Genomic DNA, 16,700 nt, shown 5'->3' with positions numbered 1-16,700 from the left:
CGATTTAACATACGCGTTTTAAGGCTAAGGCAAGTACCATGACCAAAAAAAAGAAATATACATCTTCTCATACACACACAGCCTCTCACACGCGCACGCATCGAGCAAAAAAAAAAAGAATAAGTCGGCGACGGCGGCGGCGACAGCGACGCGTTCTTAACGCACACACAAAAAAAAAGAAGAAGAAATGTTCCCAAATTTTGTTTAATTTTTTGTGCTAATTTCTTCTATTAATTTTTGGTATATTTGATTTTTGGCTGCATTTAAAAAAAAATAAAGCGGCTAACCATTTAAGTGAATAGCCGAAGCAACTGAGACAAGTATAAGTTTCCGTTTTCGTTGCTGATTGGGGTTCTGCCGTGCAATATTTTGTCTGTGCGCACGCCCGCGTAACCGTTACCGCCGTCCGTGGCGCCGTCGAATATGGTACAAAATTTTGTGTTTCAACCGTTTTAGTAGTCAGCATCTAACCGTTATTCGTGTCATGTTAACTATTCCTGTCGTTTTCTGCACCGCTTAATTTTGACACACTTCGTATTCCTTATCCGACTGTTCGTTCCCGCTTATCCGCTTTATCCTTGGGCGGATAGTTGAGTAATTTTGAGCAACAGCTTATGTAAGCTCACTGTTAAGAAATTTGAGCAATGTAATGTTAACTCATCTATGTTAAAGTAAGCTTGCTGTTAAATTTGAATCCAACACTATTTTGTTGAATAGCATAAACATTTTTTGTCAATTACGTCAATAAGTGGCTGACTTATTTTAAAAAAAATCAAAAGCTTTTAAACAAATAACTTGGCTTACTGTTATATCTAAACCAAGACAATTTTTGTAAATTTGACTTTATTCAAAAAGCTGCGGCAGCCTCAAGTGTGTCTGGCGATACGGCAGCACTGCTTGTTAAAGTTAACCATTAACATTGAGCTAACAGAATGTAATGCTGTCAGCGCTATCGATATATTTTGGATGATACTTGTTGTTTAATGTTGCTATGAAAGTGCACGGAGTGGATGAAAAGCGCGGAATTCACTTAACTTTAGAAACGAATTAATAAAATTCATAAAAATTGTGCAACAAGCAGGCACCCAAAACTATAAAAGTGTCTGTAGAAGTGAATGGACAAAGCTAACGAGCTGCTCAGTATTATATACACATTGCACCCACCCAGCCCACTGTCATCCACGCGCTGATTAAAACACACAAAAAAAATTTTTTGTTTTAAAAACATATACGAAAACCGAAAACAGAAATCAATACACCTGCTAACGTAAGTGCTTAGCAAAACGTATTGATATAAGCCTCTTGCAAGAATTGCAACTCGAAAGCGGAACAACAAACGCAAAAAGTAAAACAGACACTCACACACACCATTTACGCACACAAACGAAGCAAAAAAGAAAAAAGAAAAGGAAAAGAGTTAAAAAATTATGTGAATGAAATGCACAGTGCGTTGAACAATTGCCAGGCTGCATAGCGCTGATTGCGGCTGCAACAAGAACAACAACACCTGTGCAATTGCCAATTTTGGATTAAGAGTTAAGACTGCAGCAGCGTGTCGTATCTCAAGTGTGCGTGTGTGTGCGTATATTGCGTGAGTGCTTTGTACAGAGGGGGGCGGGGTGGGGCAGCTAGAGCGGCTGTGTATGTGTGCGTGTGTGTGCAACCAAAACGGCATTAGCAACAATTTTATTTTGGGTAAGTGGGCGTGGTGGTAACATGCTGCGTTTACCGTATAATTATTATTGTTACAGGCTGAACGTACGCGCCTTAATGTTTATGCTCGAGCATTAGCACCAACAAGCAGTACTTGGCCATGCTGCCAATCAGCGAAGAGCAGCATGTTGACAACAGCAACAACAACAACAACAATAATAATACACAACTGCAGCTTCAGCAGCAGCAGCAACAGCAGCTGGATGCGTCAAGTAGCAATGGCCTGGCCGCTGAAGACGCTACTTTGGGTGCTGATGCTAGTTTGTGGACAGCGCTCTATGATTACGATGCGCAGGGCGAAGATGAGTTGACGCTTCGACGCGGACAAATTGTTGTTGTGCTATCGACAGACAGCGAAGTGTCTGGCGATGTCGGCTGGTGGACGGGCAAGATTGGTGATAAGGCAAGTATACAAATTAGTCATCAGTCTAACAAATATATAGACCAATGGCATTAATGTGTGTACTTGCACTAGGTGGGGGTATTTCCTCGCAATTTTGTCACAGACGCTGATCCGCTGGGGCTGCCGCATGAGATCGACTACACGGAGCTGGACATAAAGGAGGTGATCGGCTCGGGCGGTTTCTGCAAAGTGCATCGCGGCTATTATGACAATGAGGAGGTGGCCATAAAGATAGCACATCAAACCGGTAACGACGATATGCAGCGTATGCGCGACAATGTGTTGCAAGAGGCGAAACTCTTTTGGCCACTCAAGCATCGCAATATTGCCGCCTTACGTGGCGTTTGCCTCAAAACGAAACTTTGCCTGGTCATGGAATATGCGCGTGGCGGCAGCTTAAATCGCATACTTGCTGGCAAAATACCGCCAGATGTGCTTGTCGATTGGGCCATTCAAATAGCGCGTGGCATGCACTATTTGCACAGCGAGGCGCCCATGTCCATAATACACCGCGACCTCAAGTCCTCCAATGTGCTCATCTTTGAAGCCATCGAGGGCAATCAGCTGCATCAGAAAACACTGAAGATCACAGACTTTGGACTCGCGCGCGAAATGTACAATACGCAATGCATGAGCGCTGCAGGCACCTACGCCTGGATGCCGCCCGAGGTCATTAGCCGCAGCATGTACTCCAAGTGAGTGGTAACTGCCAAACTTTGTATAGATTCCATTTTCACATGCCAAATCTTCTATATAGATCCTCTGATGTCTGGAGTTATGGCGTGCTATTGTGGGAGCTCATTACAGGCGAGACGCCCTACAAAGGCTTCGATCCCCTGTCTGTTGCCTATGGCGTTGCTGTTAATACGCTTACATTGCCCATACCAAAAACCTGTCCCGAGACCTGGGGTGCACTCATGAAAAGTAGCTACAACTATAGCGCATATATAGCATGAACTATATAATTAACTTGCGTTGCTTTTTACAGGCTGCTGGGAAGGCGATCCACATAGGCGACCTGATTTCAAGAAAATAATCGAACAGCTTGAAAGCAGCGCTTGCTCGAAGTTTACGCTAACGCCGCAGGAATCATTTCATCTGATGCAGGAGGTTTGGAAAAAGGAAATCGCTGAGGTGCTGCACGATTTGCGCGAAAAAGAAAAGGTATGGCGGCTATAACTCAAAAATTGATGCAGCAGCTGTGCCCATTGCTGTTGTTTTAGTTCAGTTTAGCTCTTCACTTCTCTATCGGTGTTTATCACGCAGACAACAACACACAAACATCTTATCTAATCATTTAATTTTCAACTCTTTTTTCTTAAAATCCAATACCACAATATTTGTTAACCATGTAAAGCGTTTTCAAACCATCGAAGAGGTAAGACAGAGTCATGTTACCAAAAATGGCAAACTGCATATTTCGTTTCGTTTCGTTTCGATTTTCCCAACTCGTTTTGTGTTTCGTTATGTTTCTTTCTTTTGCGCTTATTTTCCGAACGCTTTGCCATTTAGTTAGTTTTTCTTTAAACCACCACCACCCGCTCTAGTCCCCGAACTACAACAACAACAAGTATTGCATGCTATGACCAAACTTATTGCTCTGCCTGCCATTCAAATGTCATTTCCCTCATTTTTCTCACTCTTTGCATTTTGCATTCAATCACCAACAGGAACTGCGCAACAAGGAGGAACAACTGGAGCTTATACGCAAAAAGCAAGTGGATCAGGCCAATCGTTTGCATCTCATTGAGGAGCAGCTGCGTCAGCGTGAAATAAATCTTCTTGGACGTGAGCTCATGATGCAGCCAGTGCAGCCAATACCCTCAAAGCGCAAGCCCAAGAAATGCAAAAAGGTAAGCCAAGCTAATTTATATTAAAAATATATAAATTAATCTTCATTTTGTTTGACAGAAATCACTGCAGATATCGCTGCCAACGGGCTTTAGGCATACGATAACCGCTGTTTGCGATAAAGTCGATCCACCAGGTTCGCCCTCCTTGTCCGGCTTGCGCATTGTGGCACGTAAGTCAATAAAGCAGTGAAAGTGTTAATAGAAGTTTAAATTAGTTAGAGCTACTTGCAATTGCAATTCATTTCGTTTCGTTTCGATTTAAGTATTTGCTTTATTTTGTTTGCTAATTTTACACTTGCGCTTACGTTTATTTTATTCTTTATCTTTATTTTTATATGCATACATTTCTGTTTATTTATTTATGATTTTGACGGGTTGTGTTAGTGACCGATGGGCATAAGAACAAAACCTGGGGACCCTCAACAATGCATCAGCGCGAGCGTTCGCTGCTGCTGCCACAGCTGGGCGGTGGTCAGCCCGAGTGGCCGGCGCAGAGTTCGACGCATTCGTCGTTTAGCAAGAGTGCTCCCAATTTGGATAAGAAGCAGCAGCAGCAGCTGCAGCCACAGCCGCCGACTAGTTTGGGCATTGCGTCGACAATATCTTCACAGCTGCTGGGCAGTCCCAATGTGGGTACCACGCCCATTACGCCCATTGCATACTTGGGCGGCAGTGTGGCGGCCATGGGGGCGGTGGGTGCGGGCGTGGCCACAGGTATGCCCTATATATTACTGCATACCGGTAACAGCCACAACAACAACAACAACAACAATCACCACAACCAACAACAACAACAACACAATACCAGCAACAATAATAATAATAATTTAATCATAAAAAATAATAGTATTAATACAAGTAATAATAGCAATAACAATAATATCAATAATAATAATAATATTAGCAACAAATCAAACAAACACTCACCAAGACTAAACGGCAATCACAACAGCAGCAGCTGCAGCAGCAGCAACAACAACAGCAGTGGCAGTGGCAGCAACAATAGTCGCGGATTAATTAATCGCAGCATTTACGGACGCGCACGTAGCCAGGATTATGGTTTAGATCATGTGCCCAATGTGCATGTGCTATCGATATCGGACGATAGCTCCGAGGCGGATACATTAACACCCACGCACACGGGTTGCTTCACCTTTCTTAAGCCCAGCGTATCATCAGTGGCCATGATGAGCAGCAGCAGCAACACGCACGTTGTGGGCGGCAGTCTGGGCAACAGTCCGGCAGTGGGACGCAAGAAACTCTCGCTGGACAGTCAGACGCCAGCAACAGCAACAGGAGCAGGAGCAGGAGCAGCAGTAGCCACAACCACAGCCGGTGCTGCATTGCAGCTGCCCACAAGCTCCATACGCAATGCGGATAACAATACCTATGATCGTGCCTTCTATCGCGATGTGGTAAAGAAAATTTTGGCCAGCAGCGAGCGTGTGAATTCCAAATCTAGCGGTGACTTGACCATGTATAATTCAGCTACGCGTCTAACAGAGCCCCAACACAGCCGCTTGGAGTACGAGGATGAGTCGCTGGGCAGTCGCTTTCAGCGCAATGCGTCGGGCTCACAGTTTCCGCGTCATTGCTTCTTTCGCCAGCAGCCAAGTGGCGGCGAGAACGATGAAGCGGCAGAGCAGTCGCCAGATGAGGAGGAGCAGCAGCAGCAGCAATCGTTTAGTCAAGCACGTGGCAATTCACGCAAGAGCTCGGTAACCTTTCAAATGAACTCCACCGATACGAGCATACAACAAGCATCGAATGCTTCGATTAGCTTTGCCACCAGCTACAGCTCAAGCGAATCAGATGATGATGATGATGATGATGCTGTTAACGATGTTGCTGCTGCTGCTGCTGCTGCTGCTGGTGAACGCGTGAGCGACTGCGAAGAGGTTGCCACACAAGAGAATTCCATATTGCAAACGAGACGCATGCTGGATGTGCAACCGCATCCGGATGTTATAAAAATGAAAACTCAATTGGCTGCCGAGCAGCAGCGTCTGCAGCAGAAGCAGCAGCAACAGCAGCAGCAACGTTTGCGCCACATGACTAAATCACATTCTGTGGAGGCGCCGCCATTGGAGCAACAGCAGCAGCCACCACCACCACTGACAGCAACACGTGCCGCACACAAATTTCGTTTTATGAGTCTCTTCTCGCGTGGCTCGAAAAAGAAATACACGAAACTATTCGAGCAGCAAATGGTTGGCGGTGGCAGCGTCGCCGAATTCAGCGCCATTGATCCTTGCGAAACGGAAAGCAAAAGCGCTGTGGGCGGTCATAAACGTAAAAGCAAAAAGCCACAAACACAGTCCTGTGAGCAATTGGAACGTGTTTAAGGCCACAAGCAGTTGCTGTTGCTGCTGCTGCTGCTGTGAGTTGCAATAAACAATATAAAAACCATAAAGGCCGCCAAGCAAGCCCCATGTTTTATATTAAAACCCTAGACTTAAGACACACACACACACACACACACACACAGATTGAGAGACAAACTTCTTACTACTGCAGCATCAGCTGAGCGCGCTGCGCATTAACTTTTAGTTTAGTTGCAACAACTAATGCCAACTAACAAAGTGCGTGAGCAACAACAACAAATCTAAACCCAAAGTGCCCAAACTGCCCTCTGCACAAATTGTAGCCAAGAATTTCAATATCAAACTATATATATTTATAGTTGTTATATTGCTGCTCAATCTCAAAAGCAACATTTTGTTGACAGCAAGCTGTTAGCTTAACATTGGCTTAACATTTGGCATTAACACGATTGAAGTGCAAATAAAACAAATGAAACTATTTGTAAAACTTATACACTAAGCAATACATATATAATTTTTATATATACATATATACTATATACTTAGTTCAACTAAGTCAGGCATTTCTTTTATATGCTTTGCCTTTTTTACTTTCAAATTCAAATTTTTAAACATTTGGCTTATATTTTTTTTAATTTCTCGGTATTTTGTGCACAGTTTTATTTACAATTTATCATTTAATTTGTGTGTAAAAAATAAAAAAAAAAAAACAAAAAAAAAAACTGTGATGAGAAAAAATATATAAAAATTTTTTATTATGTATTATTGTATGCAAGTTTTTTTTTTTTTTTTTAATTATAACATAAAGTTGAATTTTGTTTGCATATAAGTTGAATTCTTTATTAGCATTAAAAAACGCAAATACACTGCATAAAAAAACGTAAACAAGCAACAATTTCTTGCGGTGTTGGCGGTAGTTTGCCTGCGGTTAACTCCCAACTCCCCCCAAACTCCTATCAAAAGTCCTGCCCTACGCGTCCAATAATTAATTCTTTAGCACATTACTCAACACTGTGTTTCAATTCAAAACATTGCTTGCCCCAACGCTGTAACTGGATGTGGAACTGCACAGGCTATGAAGGAGCCAACGGCAGCAAAGAGGACTGGCGCACCTGCCCAGCCAACATGCCCATTATGTCACCCTCGCTATATGGTCTTCAGCCGTTCAACGAGCAACGCTACGTCTCGCGAGGCCTAAGCGACGCGACTGTACAGAATCTAAGCAAGTTCGTGTAACACATTCATTAGAAATCTGCCTTCTAAAATGAGCCTAAGACTTGTCTGCCGTGCGTATGAGCTTGTCTGGAGACTACAGATATGGCATGTCACAATGATGCTGCATACGCAATCCAACTACGCAACGAGCAGCTGCGCCAAGCTCAGGCGCGCAATTATATCGTTATGCTAAGCAGCAGTAGCTCGACAGCCGCTGCGCAGCACTAAACACAGGCCAAACTGTAGGAGTGACGGTATTAAGGCACAGGAGCTAAAAATTATATATTTTTTTCTATTACTTAGTTGCTCAACAAATACATAAAGAATAAATTACGCAATTCAAATTTAGCAACGCTATGCCACAGATCGAGAGCGGCTAACGTCTGTGGTATACTAAGCGTTTATCTGCCTTGCACAGGTCGTACGCATTGTGTTCGTAGTATCTTTACTTATTTTTTTCACTCCTTTGTGCTATGCGACCACCCGCAAGATCCATCAGCATTTCAACTCCAGCAAGCACAGATGCAGCAAACATTAGACTGCTGTGCGTCCCAGCACACCGCCATGCAAGTGCTTGCAAGAGTATTTATATATGCGAAGGATACACAAGCCAAAACGACTCGATCGCACGCGATCTGGTTCAAGCTTAGCAGCAAGAACTTAAATCCAATTCCGACAGAGCTCTATGTCGTCGAGATAACTCAACGACGTAGCCGAGCCTAGATCAAGGCGAATGGCCACTATAGCTCGAGTTAATATAGACACCCACTGTGTCTCAACTAATTGCCTGAACTTTATACTTATATCGCTCATTGTTATCTAATACGTGACTTCACAACTACTTTGTCCTATTGCGCCTCGAACTGAAACATGTTGGCTATATATGTAGACGAGACTGCAGATCATATCCTGGGACTATCTCATACGACTTCAGATCATCGTATCCTAGCCTCGATACTGGATGAACTAAATACATGTCAGCTTTACGTATATTTATGCGCCTGTGTGTGTGATGTGCGCCGCTTCGATAGCTCCAGCCGGTCTAGGCAGGCAATAACTGTCGTCAACCGCCGCCAATTGTGAGAGGTACAGCCGTTTGTCCATCACAAAATCAAAGCATGGTCTATGCTGCGGTGACGATTGTGAGAGAATCAGTACACCCTCACAAATAATCTGATTCAGAAACTACATCTATCTAAATACGTCGTATAGTGCTTGGCATGTGAGATGTCAGTAAGAAGACTTGCTTCTTTAATCGATAGTGACCAACTTCAAATTCTTCGGGATAGACACTAGGGAGCATAGTAGATGCGGCACCTTTGAGGAAATGTTTCATGAGTTTAAGAATGTTGTACTGCTCCACTCATGGGCACATGTTCCTTAGATCTGACAAATAATATGTGGGCAGCATGTGAGCATAATGCTATTAAGAGCTAACGCACAAATGTGGTTACATCGCCAGCATGAGCAGAGCGAGGTCGTATGCGACTTCACCAGCAAGCTTCGAGTCAATGTCCGTGCCATGCTGGTACAGATAAGATATGTTTGCGCCGTGCTACAACCTGAAATTAGTCTCAATGCTCGGCATACGGTGCGATCGCTGAGTACAAGATGAGACTCAGCTCAAGGTGCATGTCCTGAATATAACGCACACCTATCGGGGCCTGCTTGGCACCGCGCCTAATCGCGCCATGTTCTTGCTCACTATCGTAGCATTGTACATGTCGACAAATCTTGCTTACAAAGCTAGATACAAGCAGCCGGGCGAGCGCGAGACAGACAACAGCCTGCTCAGCAGAGTAGCAGAACTGCTGCCTGCTATAATATCGATCAAGAGATTTCACCCAATCATGGCTATGACATCATTCACTGTGACTGATTGGTTCTGTAGAAGAGCTTATATAATTTTTGCTTTTCTACGTGATTTCATGCGAGAAAAACATCGCGCCAACACGGACGAGCGCACGGCCCATTTCCAGACTTTCCGCTTATCGCGGCTAACGGCACTGGAAATCGCTCGGACGCTAGGCAATGAGTCGAACGTCTCGCCTTAACCTGCATGAGAACGCCATCATAGCTGCTGCGAGAAAGTCATCGTCTTTTTCGCTGTACTCTAGCCTACTAGCTTCGCGTTTCGAGGCCCAGCCGTTCTCAGACGCAGAGAGAGACTGCTTAATATGGAGAAGTACAACTAAGTTCTGTTGTTTGCCTCGTGGCAACGTCTTAGCGGCGCAGACTGTTCGCATTGTCAGTGCGAACACTGACTGGAGATAGCATGCAGCACCAAAATCGAGACCGCTTCCAGCACGAGAATTGTGATTGCATCCAAGGTGTCACAATCATCGCTGCAAAAGCGATGTCATCCAGCTCGCGTGCGTGGCTTGCTAACGCCTCTTGCTGCTGCGAACCTGCGACTCTGTCACCGTCAATGTCGCGGCAGAGTCCCCGTCTGTCTCATATTGTGCAAAGAAGACTTACGCGAGCTCGCTGGACCTGTGCCATCCGACACGAGCGTGTACATCATATCGTGGTATTTTCTCTTGTCGCCAAGCGCATCATCGCCGAGCCAGCTCCGCCGACTTCACACCGAGTAAGCGATCTGTATAAATGAAAGCACAGCGCAATCGAGTGGACAGCGACGGCGCATTGTGCGTATATAAACACAGACAATCAATCTAGTTCATCAGTCTCATCTCTATTATGTTCATCCATGTATTCGCATTTTTCGAGACTGGGTGCCATTAGCGTCACATTCCGAGATTAAGACTGTTTGTAACACGAATCTCGTGTGATAGAATGTGCACGTTTAATAACTGTGTTTTGATATATAATTGTATAACTATGAAAATTCATTGAAAGCCGGTCAACACGACATAGCGTACTTCACGAAACTATACAATAAGAGATATAGAGCTGCAAAAACTTTTAGTTATAAGTAGAAGTTCATGAGTCTCAATACAATACGTATTATGGAAATAAACTTTACGCAGGGATGTTATACATACATACATAGTTGAACAACTGAACACTATATAGATTATGAATAAGCATAAAATAAGTTTAGATTATTAACCAAGCCATGTAAAATAAGGTTAAAGCTATTAATGTTCGCTAAATATAGATTATCAAGGGCTATCAAAATTCCATGGATAACTTTAGTTACCATCTAAAGTCTTCAACAACAACAGCAACTAGCCATAAACTTAAGCACCGATGTGCAATTTTGCCTTAACGACAATTAAGTTGACCTCAATTTCTTGAATTGTAAACGAAGCGCACTTGATGTATTGCTATTTTATATATATACATAGCTTATATATATTAACGACTGTCTCCAAATGCTTTAATGTTGCTCCCAGCCTTAAGGTATACACCAGACCACATGATGATAATGATGATGATGATGATGTTGATGCTAAGAAGCAGCAGAATTGATGCTAAACACCATACCAATAACTCCATTTTTAAGTCTGATCAAAAAACAAACATATATGCATATATATAAATACAAATATTATATAGCGTCTTAATTAGAGAACGTTGTTTGATTTGTAATCCCCCATTTATATACAAACTAACGACTTAGCCCTAAGTAATGCATATAAAAATTTGCAAATTTTTCACAAAAAAACACAAGCAAAACGTTTGACTAACATTGCCTGTGTTTATATATATAAAAACAGCAGATCTTAGTATAAATATATACAAATATAAAGCTTATATACATTAAAAAATTAATTAGTTAACAGCAGCAGCAGCGGCGGCAATATGTATGTCAAATGAAATCAGTCAAAGCATTCTATACAACTTATTTATTTTGCTTTGTATTGTTGCTATATATAAGGCCAGCGTAACTCTTTGTTGCTTGTTCTCTTTGTTTTGATTTGTTATAAAACAAAACTATTGTAAACATTTAGACAAACACAAATGTATATTTATAATTTAGACAAATTGTTGTTGAAGCTGCCCCCACACATTCTAAACAAACAGTATAAAAACAAGTTAATTAATATTATAATCCAAGCAAAGCAATATACAAATCCGATAATGCCTATATAGAAATCATAGCGTAATTTGCCTTATGTGTTGCATACCAGTAAAACATATTACTAACAATAGGAAGTATAAGAAGCAGCAGCTATGATATATACAAGCAACTGAATAAACGAAATCGATTACAAAGAATAACACAGATACAGAACGAGAGTGAGAGTGCAAAGTGAAAGAGAGAGAGAGAGCGAGAGAGCTAATGAGTTGCGCCTTTCAAATTCTATACAATAATAATAAAATGCTGCTTGCGACTCATTTATATGTACAAATTAGCGTTTAATCGTAATTAATTAATCATTTAAATCAGAGACCAAATCGCGATTAATAAACAATACTATTTTTATACAAAATGTTGTACAATTTATTGCTATTGACTTAACATTGGTGGAGGAGCAAGTTCGTTGCCTAAGTCTTTGTTTGTTCTTACATTTTGCAAAAAATCGAATCTCTTGGATTTTCTAAATTTAAATGCAGTTTAGTTGGGATGCTACTTACGCGTATAAAAAGCTATAAAACTCGTAACATCTGACGTCATTTAGCCAAGTTAGATCTTATCAAAGTTTGATATTTTACTCAATATATTCTGGTTTGTTTACTCTTTTGCTCATAGCTTTGCCAAATAATTTATAATTTATATTTATTTATATATGCCAACATAAAATGCTTTAAAACATTCCAATCGGATTCTTATTAGCTCAGTTATAGCTTTTTAAAGGCTTAAAGTCAAACAAAAGTCAAGTTTGCGACTTTATTGATCATAACTTGGCATTGTTTACTGTATTAGATGATGCTAGAAACAATGTTGTATCATTTTATTTTGGATTCTACAACTTTCCCGAATTTCATGAACTTTGTCAAAAAATTGAATCTCTTAGATTTTCAAATTTTAATGCAGATCGATAGAGAGTTCCAAAAATTTTAAAAATGCTGCAGGATATGGCCATGCTATGTCTATTTACCTTTTTGATTAGCCCGCGTCATTGTCAATTTCTTAGATTTTCCAAATTTGAATGCGTCTTGTCCTGCGAGTGCAGGAAACCAAAAATTCTGGGAAATGCAGCCGCATCCTGCCAAGAATAATAAGCTACTTGCATACAAATTTTAAGTTTTACTTGCAGTATTTTTTTTTATATTTCTACAAATAATAACACATATTTAATTTGATTAACATGCAGTTTATTTTGTAATAAGCAAAACGAATATACAAATATACAATATACAAGTAATATTAAAATTAAAATAATGTAATTGCTGCAGTATAGAGCAGCCAGCATTGTTGTGGATGATCCTTGGAGCTGGGCAGGCGCCGCTCGTACACATTGTGCTGTAAATAAAAAAGAAAAATAAAAACAGACTTTTGAAAAGAAATCGATGTAGATTTCTTACTCTTGGCATGGAGATGCCAATTGTTTGGCTAGCTGCAGCTCCAGGCATAGAGTGAAGAATGGACTAAGCTAACACTGCTTGTTTCTTCAATTAGAAGCGTTGGACGCTCAGCTTCGTTATAGGATATGCAGAATTGCTTAAAATTAAAAGCAAAAAAATCTGTATATATTATTAATAGCACAGGCTTTTGATATAATGCAAGCCAAGCAGTTCAGTTAGCGCTTAGAGCGCAAAGCAATTCCCTTTCTCTAGAGCCAGCGCTCAACTGTCCACTTAACTAGTTCAGTTTGTCTGTCTGCGTTGTCTGTGGGCAGCATCTTCATCTCGCAATTTTCATCTTTAGCTGCTCGCGTTTGGCCCAATTGTATTGAGGTGCACTGGCTGCTGCTGCTGCTGTTTACCGTTTGGCAACTTGCCCCAAAGTGGTAAAAGTGGAATGGAAAGGCATTTTGAGCAGCCTTGGCAACTTGCCTTGTTCTCTTAGCCATGGATCTTGGCTTGGCCAAATGTTCTTCTGCTTTCGAGTCGACAAGTTCAGTGTCGTTCGCGTAGCTGCAAAATCGAAAACAAAAAACTTTACAAAATGTTGTTAAATGAAAATAAAAAACTAAGTTTATAATTGTGCTGAGCTGAGCGATAAATTAGCTTAATTTTTTGTTTAGTGCTTTGTGCGTGTGTGAACTTGAACTTGAACTTTGTAGCGGTAAGTCAAGGCTAAGACGCCCATTAACTAAAGCTATATATTGCTCTCTATATGTGAATCTTGAAAGCTGCAACTTGCACATGCAGTTTTGAGCTCGCCATTGGCCTTCGCCTATTTTTTGCTTGGCCGCTTTCAAGTTTGGCCCAAAACCTGTTGGCTTGTGCCACATTCTGTGGCGCAAAAAGTAAACCACGCCAATCAGAACACAAGTGTGTTGGTTAGGGGAATCTAGGCTGCAATGCCTGGCAAGCTTAAGCTATAAATTATGCTCATTACTCATTAATTAAATATCGATTAAATAGATTTTTTCTAAACTTTTTAGTTTTAAAACTAGCATGCGTTGCTTTTGCTTCATTTCATTTGTTTACAACAAATACAAAACAAATTGATTTTGGTGTTGAAACTTTTAAATTATCAAATTTTAAAGCGCTGCCACACAGAAACAGAAAACAAATTATTATAATCATATGAAAAAATGAATTAATTGCAAAGCTAAATTAACTAAAAGCGTAAACGTTAAAACAAAAGGAATATAAACTCACTTGAAGCGTAGCCATAGCCATGGAGTCGAGCAGCTTTAGTCGTGTTCATGGCGGCAGAGATGAACGCATCTGCTGGATATGCTTGAACGGCGATGTGGATGTGCTGCGCCAGGATTGGCTGCAGCCCTGCAAGTGCCGCAGAACCAATCGCTGGGTGCACGAGGTATGCCTCAGTCGCTGGATCGATGAGAAGCAGCTGAGCAGCCCCGAAACGCGGGTCAGCTGCCCGCTCTGCCATACGGAATACTTGATAGTAATGCCGCCAGTTTGTCGCTTCGATGCGCTGCTCGAGCGCTTGGACAAGGCGTATGGCGTTGTCTGTCCCAGCATATTGTTGGGCATGCTGGCCACTGTTGCCTATATAGCCACACTGACCTACGGCGTGCTGACGCTCAATCAGGTGGCTGGCTATAAAGCGAGCATGCGACTGATGAAGGAGGATCCGACGCTGCTGATGATTGTGCTGCCGTCGGTGCCGGCGGCGCTGTTGCTGCTGCGACGCATCGATTGGAACAATTGGCTTATACACTGGCTGCGACGTCGACAGCGGCAGCAACTGGCTGGCGAGCACTATGATGAGCACGGCGAGCTGCTGCCAGGCGCGCCATTGGGCGATGACTACTACGATGCCCTGGAGCCGGCCGATTCCGATGAGCTGCTGCAGGGCGGCATGCTGAACGTGGAGAATATTGAACGTGCCACCTGTCGCTTCTGCATTACGCTCAGTCTGCCCACATTTGCCGTTGTGCTGGGCCAGACGCTCTATGGCAGCGTTCAGAGCAAGCTGCTCGCCTTTCTGCTGGGCGCGCTTACGTTCGAGGCTATCAAGGGCGCCATTTGCATCTATGTGCGCCAGTGTCAATATCATCGCAAGCGACATCGTCATGTGCTCGACTATACGCCGGATAATCCACAGCCAACAGCAGCAGCAACAACAACAACAACAACAACAACAACAACATAGCATAAATATTTGGTATTGTTGCTTGGATTTTGTTTACGTTATAAAAAATGAGTTGCTGGCGTAAAGTGAAATTTTCTATTTATTGCAATAGCCACTGATAATTTACAAAATAGTTAAGGTCAAAATACTGCAATTGGGCGTCGCCAGAGCAGCTGCTTCAAGCGTCCCAAGAGCCAGTGTGCAACAATGCAGAAGCCACATAGGGGCGGCTGCTGCTGCTGCTGCTGTTCGTTGATGTTGCTGCTGCTGCTGGCGTAAATGTTGTTGGGATACGCAGCAGCAGCAGATTGCAGCGCATTTTCATTATCATAGAACAGCAAATAGAGCGCACGTAGATTGCTGGCATCGCTTATTAGGAATTCGCTTGGAGCTGGCTCCGTTGCTTGCTTGCTCTGCTGCAGCTGACAGATGAGCAGACAGCGCAGCGAGCGGCCAAAGCGTGAGTGCGCCCAGCTGCTGGGCTGTGCTTGCAACTGTGCAGCTTGTGCCAGCGCCAGCTCGGGCAATGCATAGAGACGCAGCTGTGGCGCAGCTTGCGCGTCCACATCGCCTGTGGCCAGCAAGCGATAGAGCAAGTGCAGCGGACAGGCCAGATAGAGATGCTGCCATGCGCTGTGGCCATGCGCCTTCGAGCGTTGCGCATGACTTATGACCACCAGCAGCTGCTGTGGGCGTGGCAGCGGCGGCGGCGGCTTTAGCTGCAGCTTATTGCATATGCGTCGCAGCTGTGTAACGTGCAGCTGTCGCAGCTTGGGCTGCGTCTGCCGCACCAGCACCCAGTGCAGCAGCTCAATGCTGCTTGCCTCCGCTGCCAGACTCTTGAGCCGGCCATGTGCGCGCAGCTTTTGCTGCAATGTGGCGCAGCTTGGCCAGCTGGACACAATTCTGCGCACTCCCTCAATATCATAGTAGCTGTTGCCCATGAACAGCGGCGGCACAGGCACCAGACTGCTGCGATAGCTATCGCTGTCTGCTGCTGCGGCAAACAGCAGCATGCGCGCCTCGCTGCTCCAGCTGTGCTGCTGCTGCAGCTGCTGGCTGATCTCATCGAAGCGTCGCAGGGTGTGCGCCCTTAGCCTGATCTGTGCATCAATAATTTGCAGCTCCTGTTGATGCTCATCGGCACGCAGCGTAATATTGCTCGGCGTCAATCTGCAATTCAAAATTGTATCAATGTTTGCTAAGCAATTGTTGGCGCCATGTCTACCTTATGTCTGGCTCTGGCTCTGGCTCGAGCTCATCTCGCCGCTTTGCATTAAACTCCTGCAGCAGCGTCTCTTGCGCTTTCGTTTCCGCTTCCGCTTCAGTTTCATCTTTTGCCTTTGTGCCATCACCTTGACCTATAAATTTATTCAACAGCGTTTCTAAATTCGACGCTGACTCAAACTTTTGCTGCTGCATAACTTATTCAACGTCTTATACAATTTATAATTTAGAAACAAAAAAACAAAAATAACACAAACTGAAACTCAACGATTGCTGCTTACAAAATGGGAAAATGACGCGCAAAATCAACAATCAATATTTACAAATTTTATTTATTATTA

General features: G+C 43.0%; 3 protein-coding genes across 3 annotated transcripts; 2 read left to right on the top strand and 1 right to left on the bottom strand.

Annotated features, from left to right (window-relative positions):
• Nucleotides 1–980: 980 nt before the first annotated feature.
• On the top strand, nucleotides 981–6,826 carry LOC108605292 (mitogen-activated protein kinase kinase kinase). The gene is given in 11 exon segments (XM_017994942.2): nucleotides 981–1,695; nucleotides 1,752–2,116; nucleotides 2,189–2,811; nucleotides 2,874–3,040; nucleotides 3,105–3,280; nucleotides 3,474–3,494; nucleotides 3,787–3,969; nucleotides 4,028–4,139; nucleotides 4,354–4,665; nucleotides 4,718–4,776; nucleotides 4,779–6,826. Coding segments are annotated over 10 exon segments (3,492 nt in total). The 5' UTR covers nucleotides 981–1,695; nucleotides 1,752–1,813; the 3' UTR covers nucleotides 6,315–6,826.
• A 7,291-nt stretch (nucleotides 6,827–14,117) lies between these two features.
• LOC108606965 (E3 ubiquitin-protein ligase MARCH5) lies at nucleotides 14,118–15,218 on the top strand. Its single transcript, XM_017997527.2, has one exon. It carries the CDS (start codon nucleotides 14,209–14,211, stop codon nucleotides 15,151–15,153), a length of 945 nt encoding a protein of 314 aa, XP_017853016.1. The 5' UTR covers nucleotides 14,118–14,208; the 3' UTR covers nucleotides 15,154–15,218.
• On the bottom strand, nucleotides 15,215–16,626 carry LOC108606964. Its single transcript, XM_017997526.2, has 2 exons — nucleotides 16,361–16,626; nucleotides 15,215–16,305 (listed from the first exon to the last, which is right to left on the bottom strand). The coding sequence occupies exons 1-2, from the start codon at nucleotides 16,552–16,554 to the stop codon at nucleotides 15,273–15,275; spliced, it is 1,227 nt and encodes a 408-aa protein (XP_017853015.1). The 5' UTR covers nucleotides 16,555–16,626; the 3' UTR covers nucleotides 15,215–15,272.
• Nucleotides 16,627–16,700: the final 74 nt, after the last annotated feature.

The sequence above is a fragment of the Drosophila busckii genome, chromosome X (genome assembly GCF_011750605.1).
Source record: "Drosophila busckii strain San Diego stock center, stock number 13000-0081.31 chromosome X, ASM1175060v1, whole genome shotgun sequence".
Taxonomy (NCBI): domain Eukaryota; kingdom Metazoa; phylum Arthropoda; class Insecta; order Diptera; family Drosophilidae; genus Drosophila; species Drosophila busckii.
Note: the sequence above shows the minus strand (reverse complement) of the source record. Positions and strands in the feature narration are given on the sequence as shown.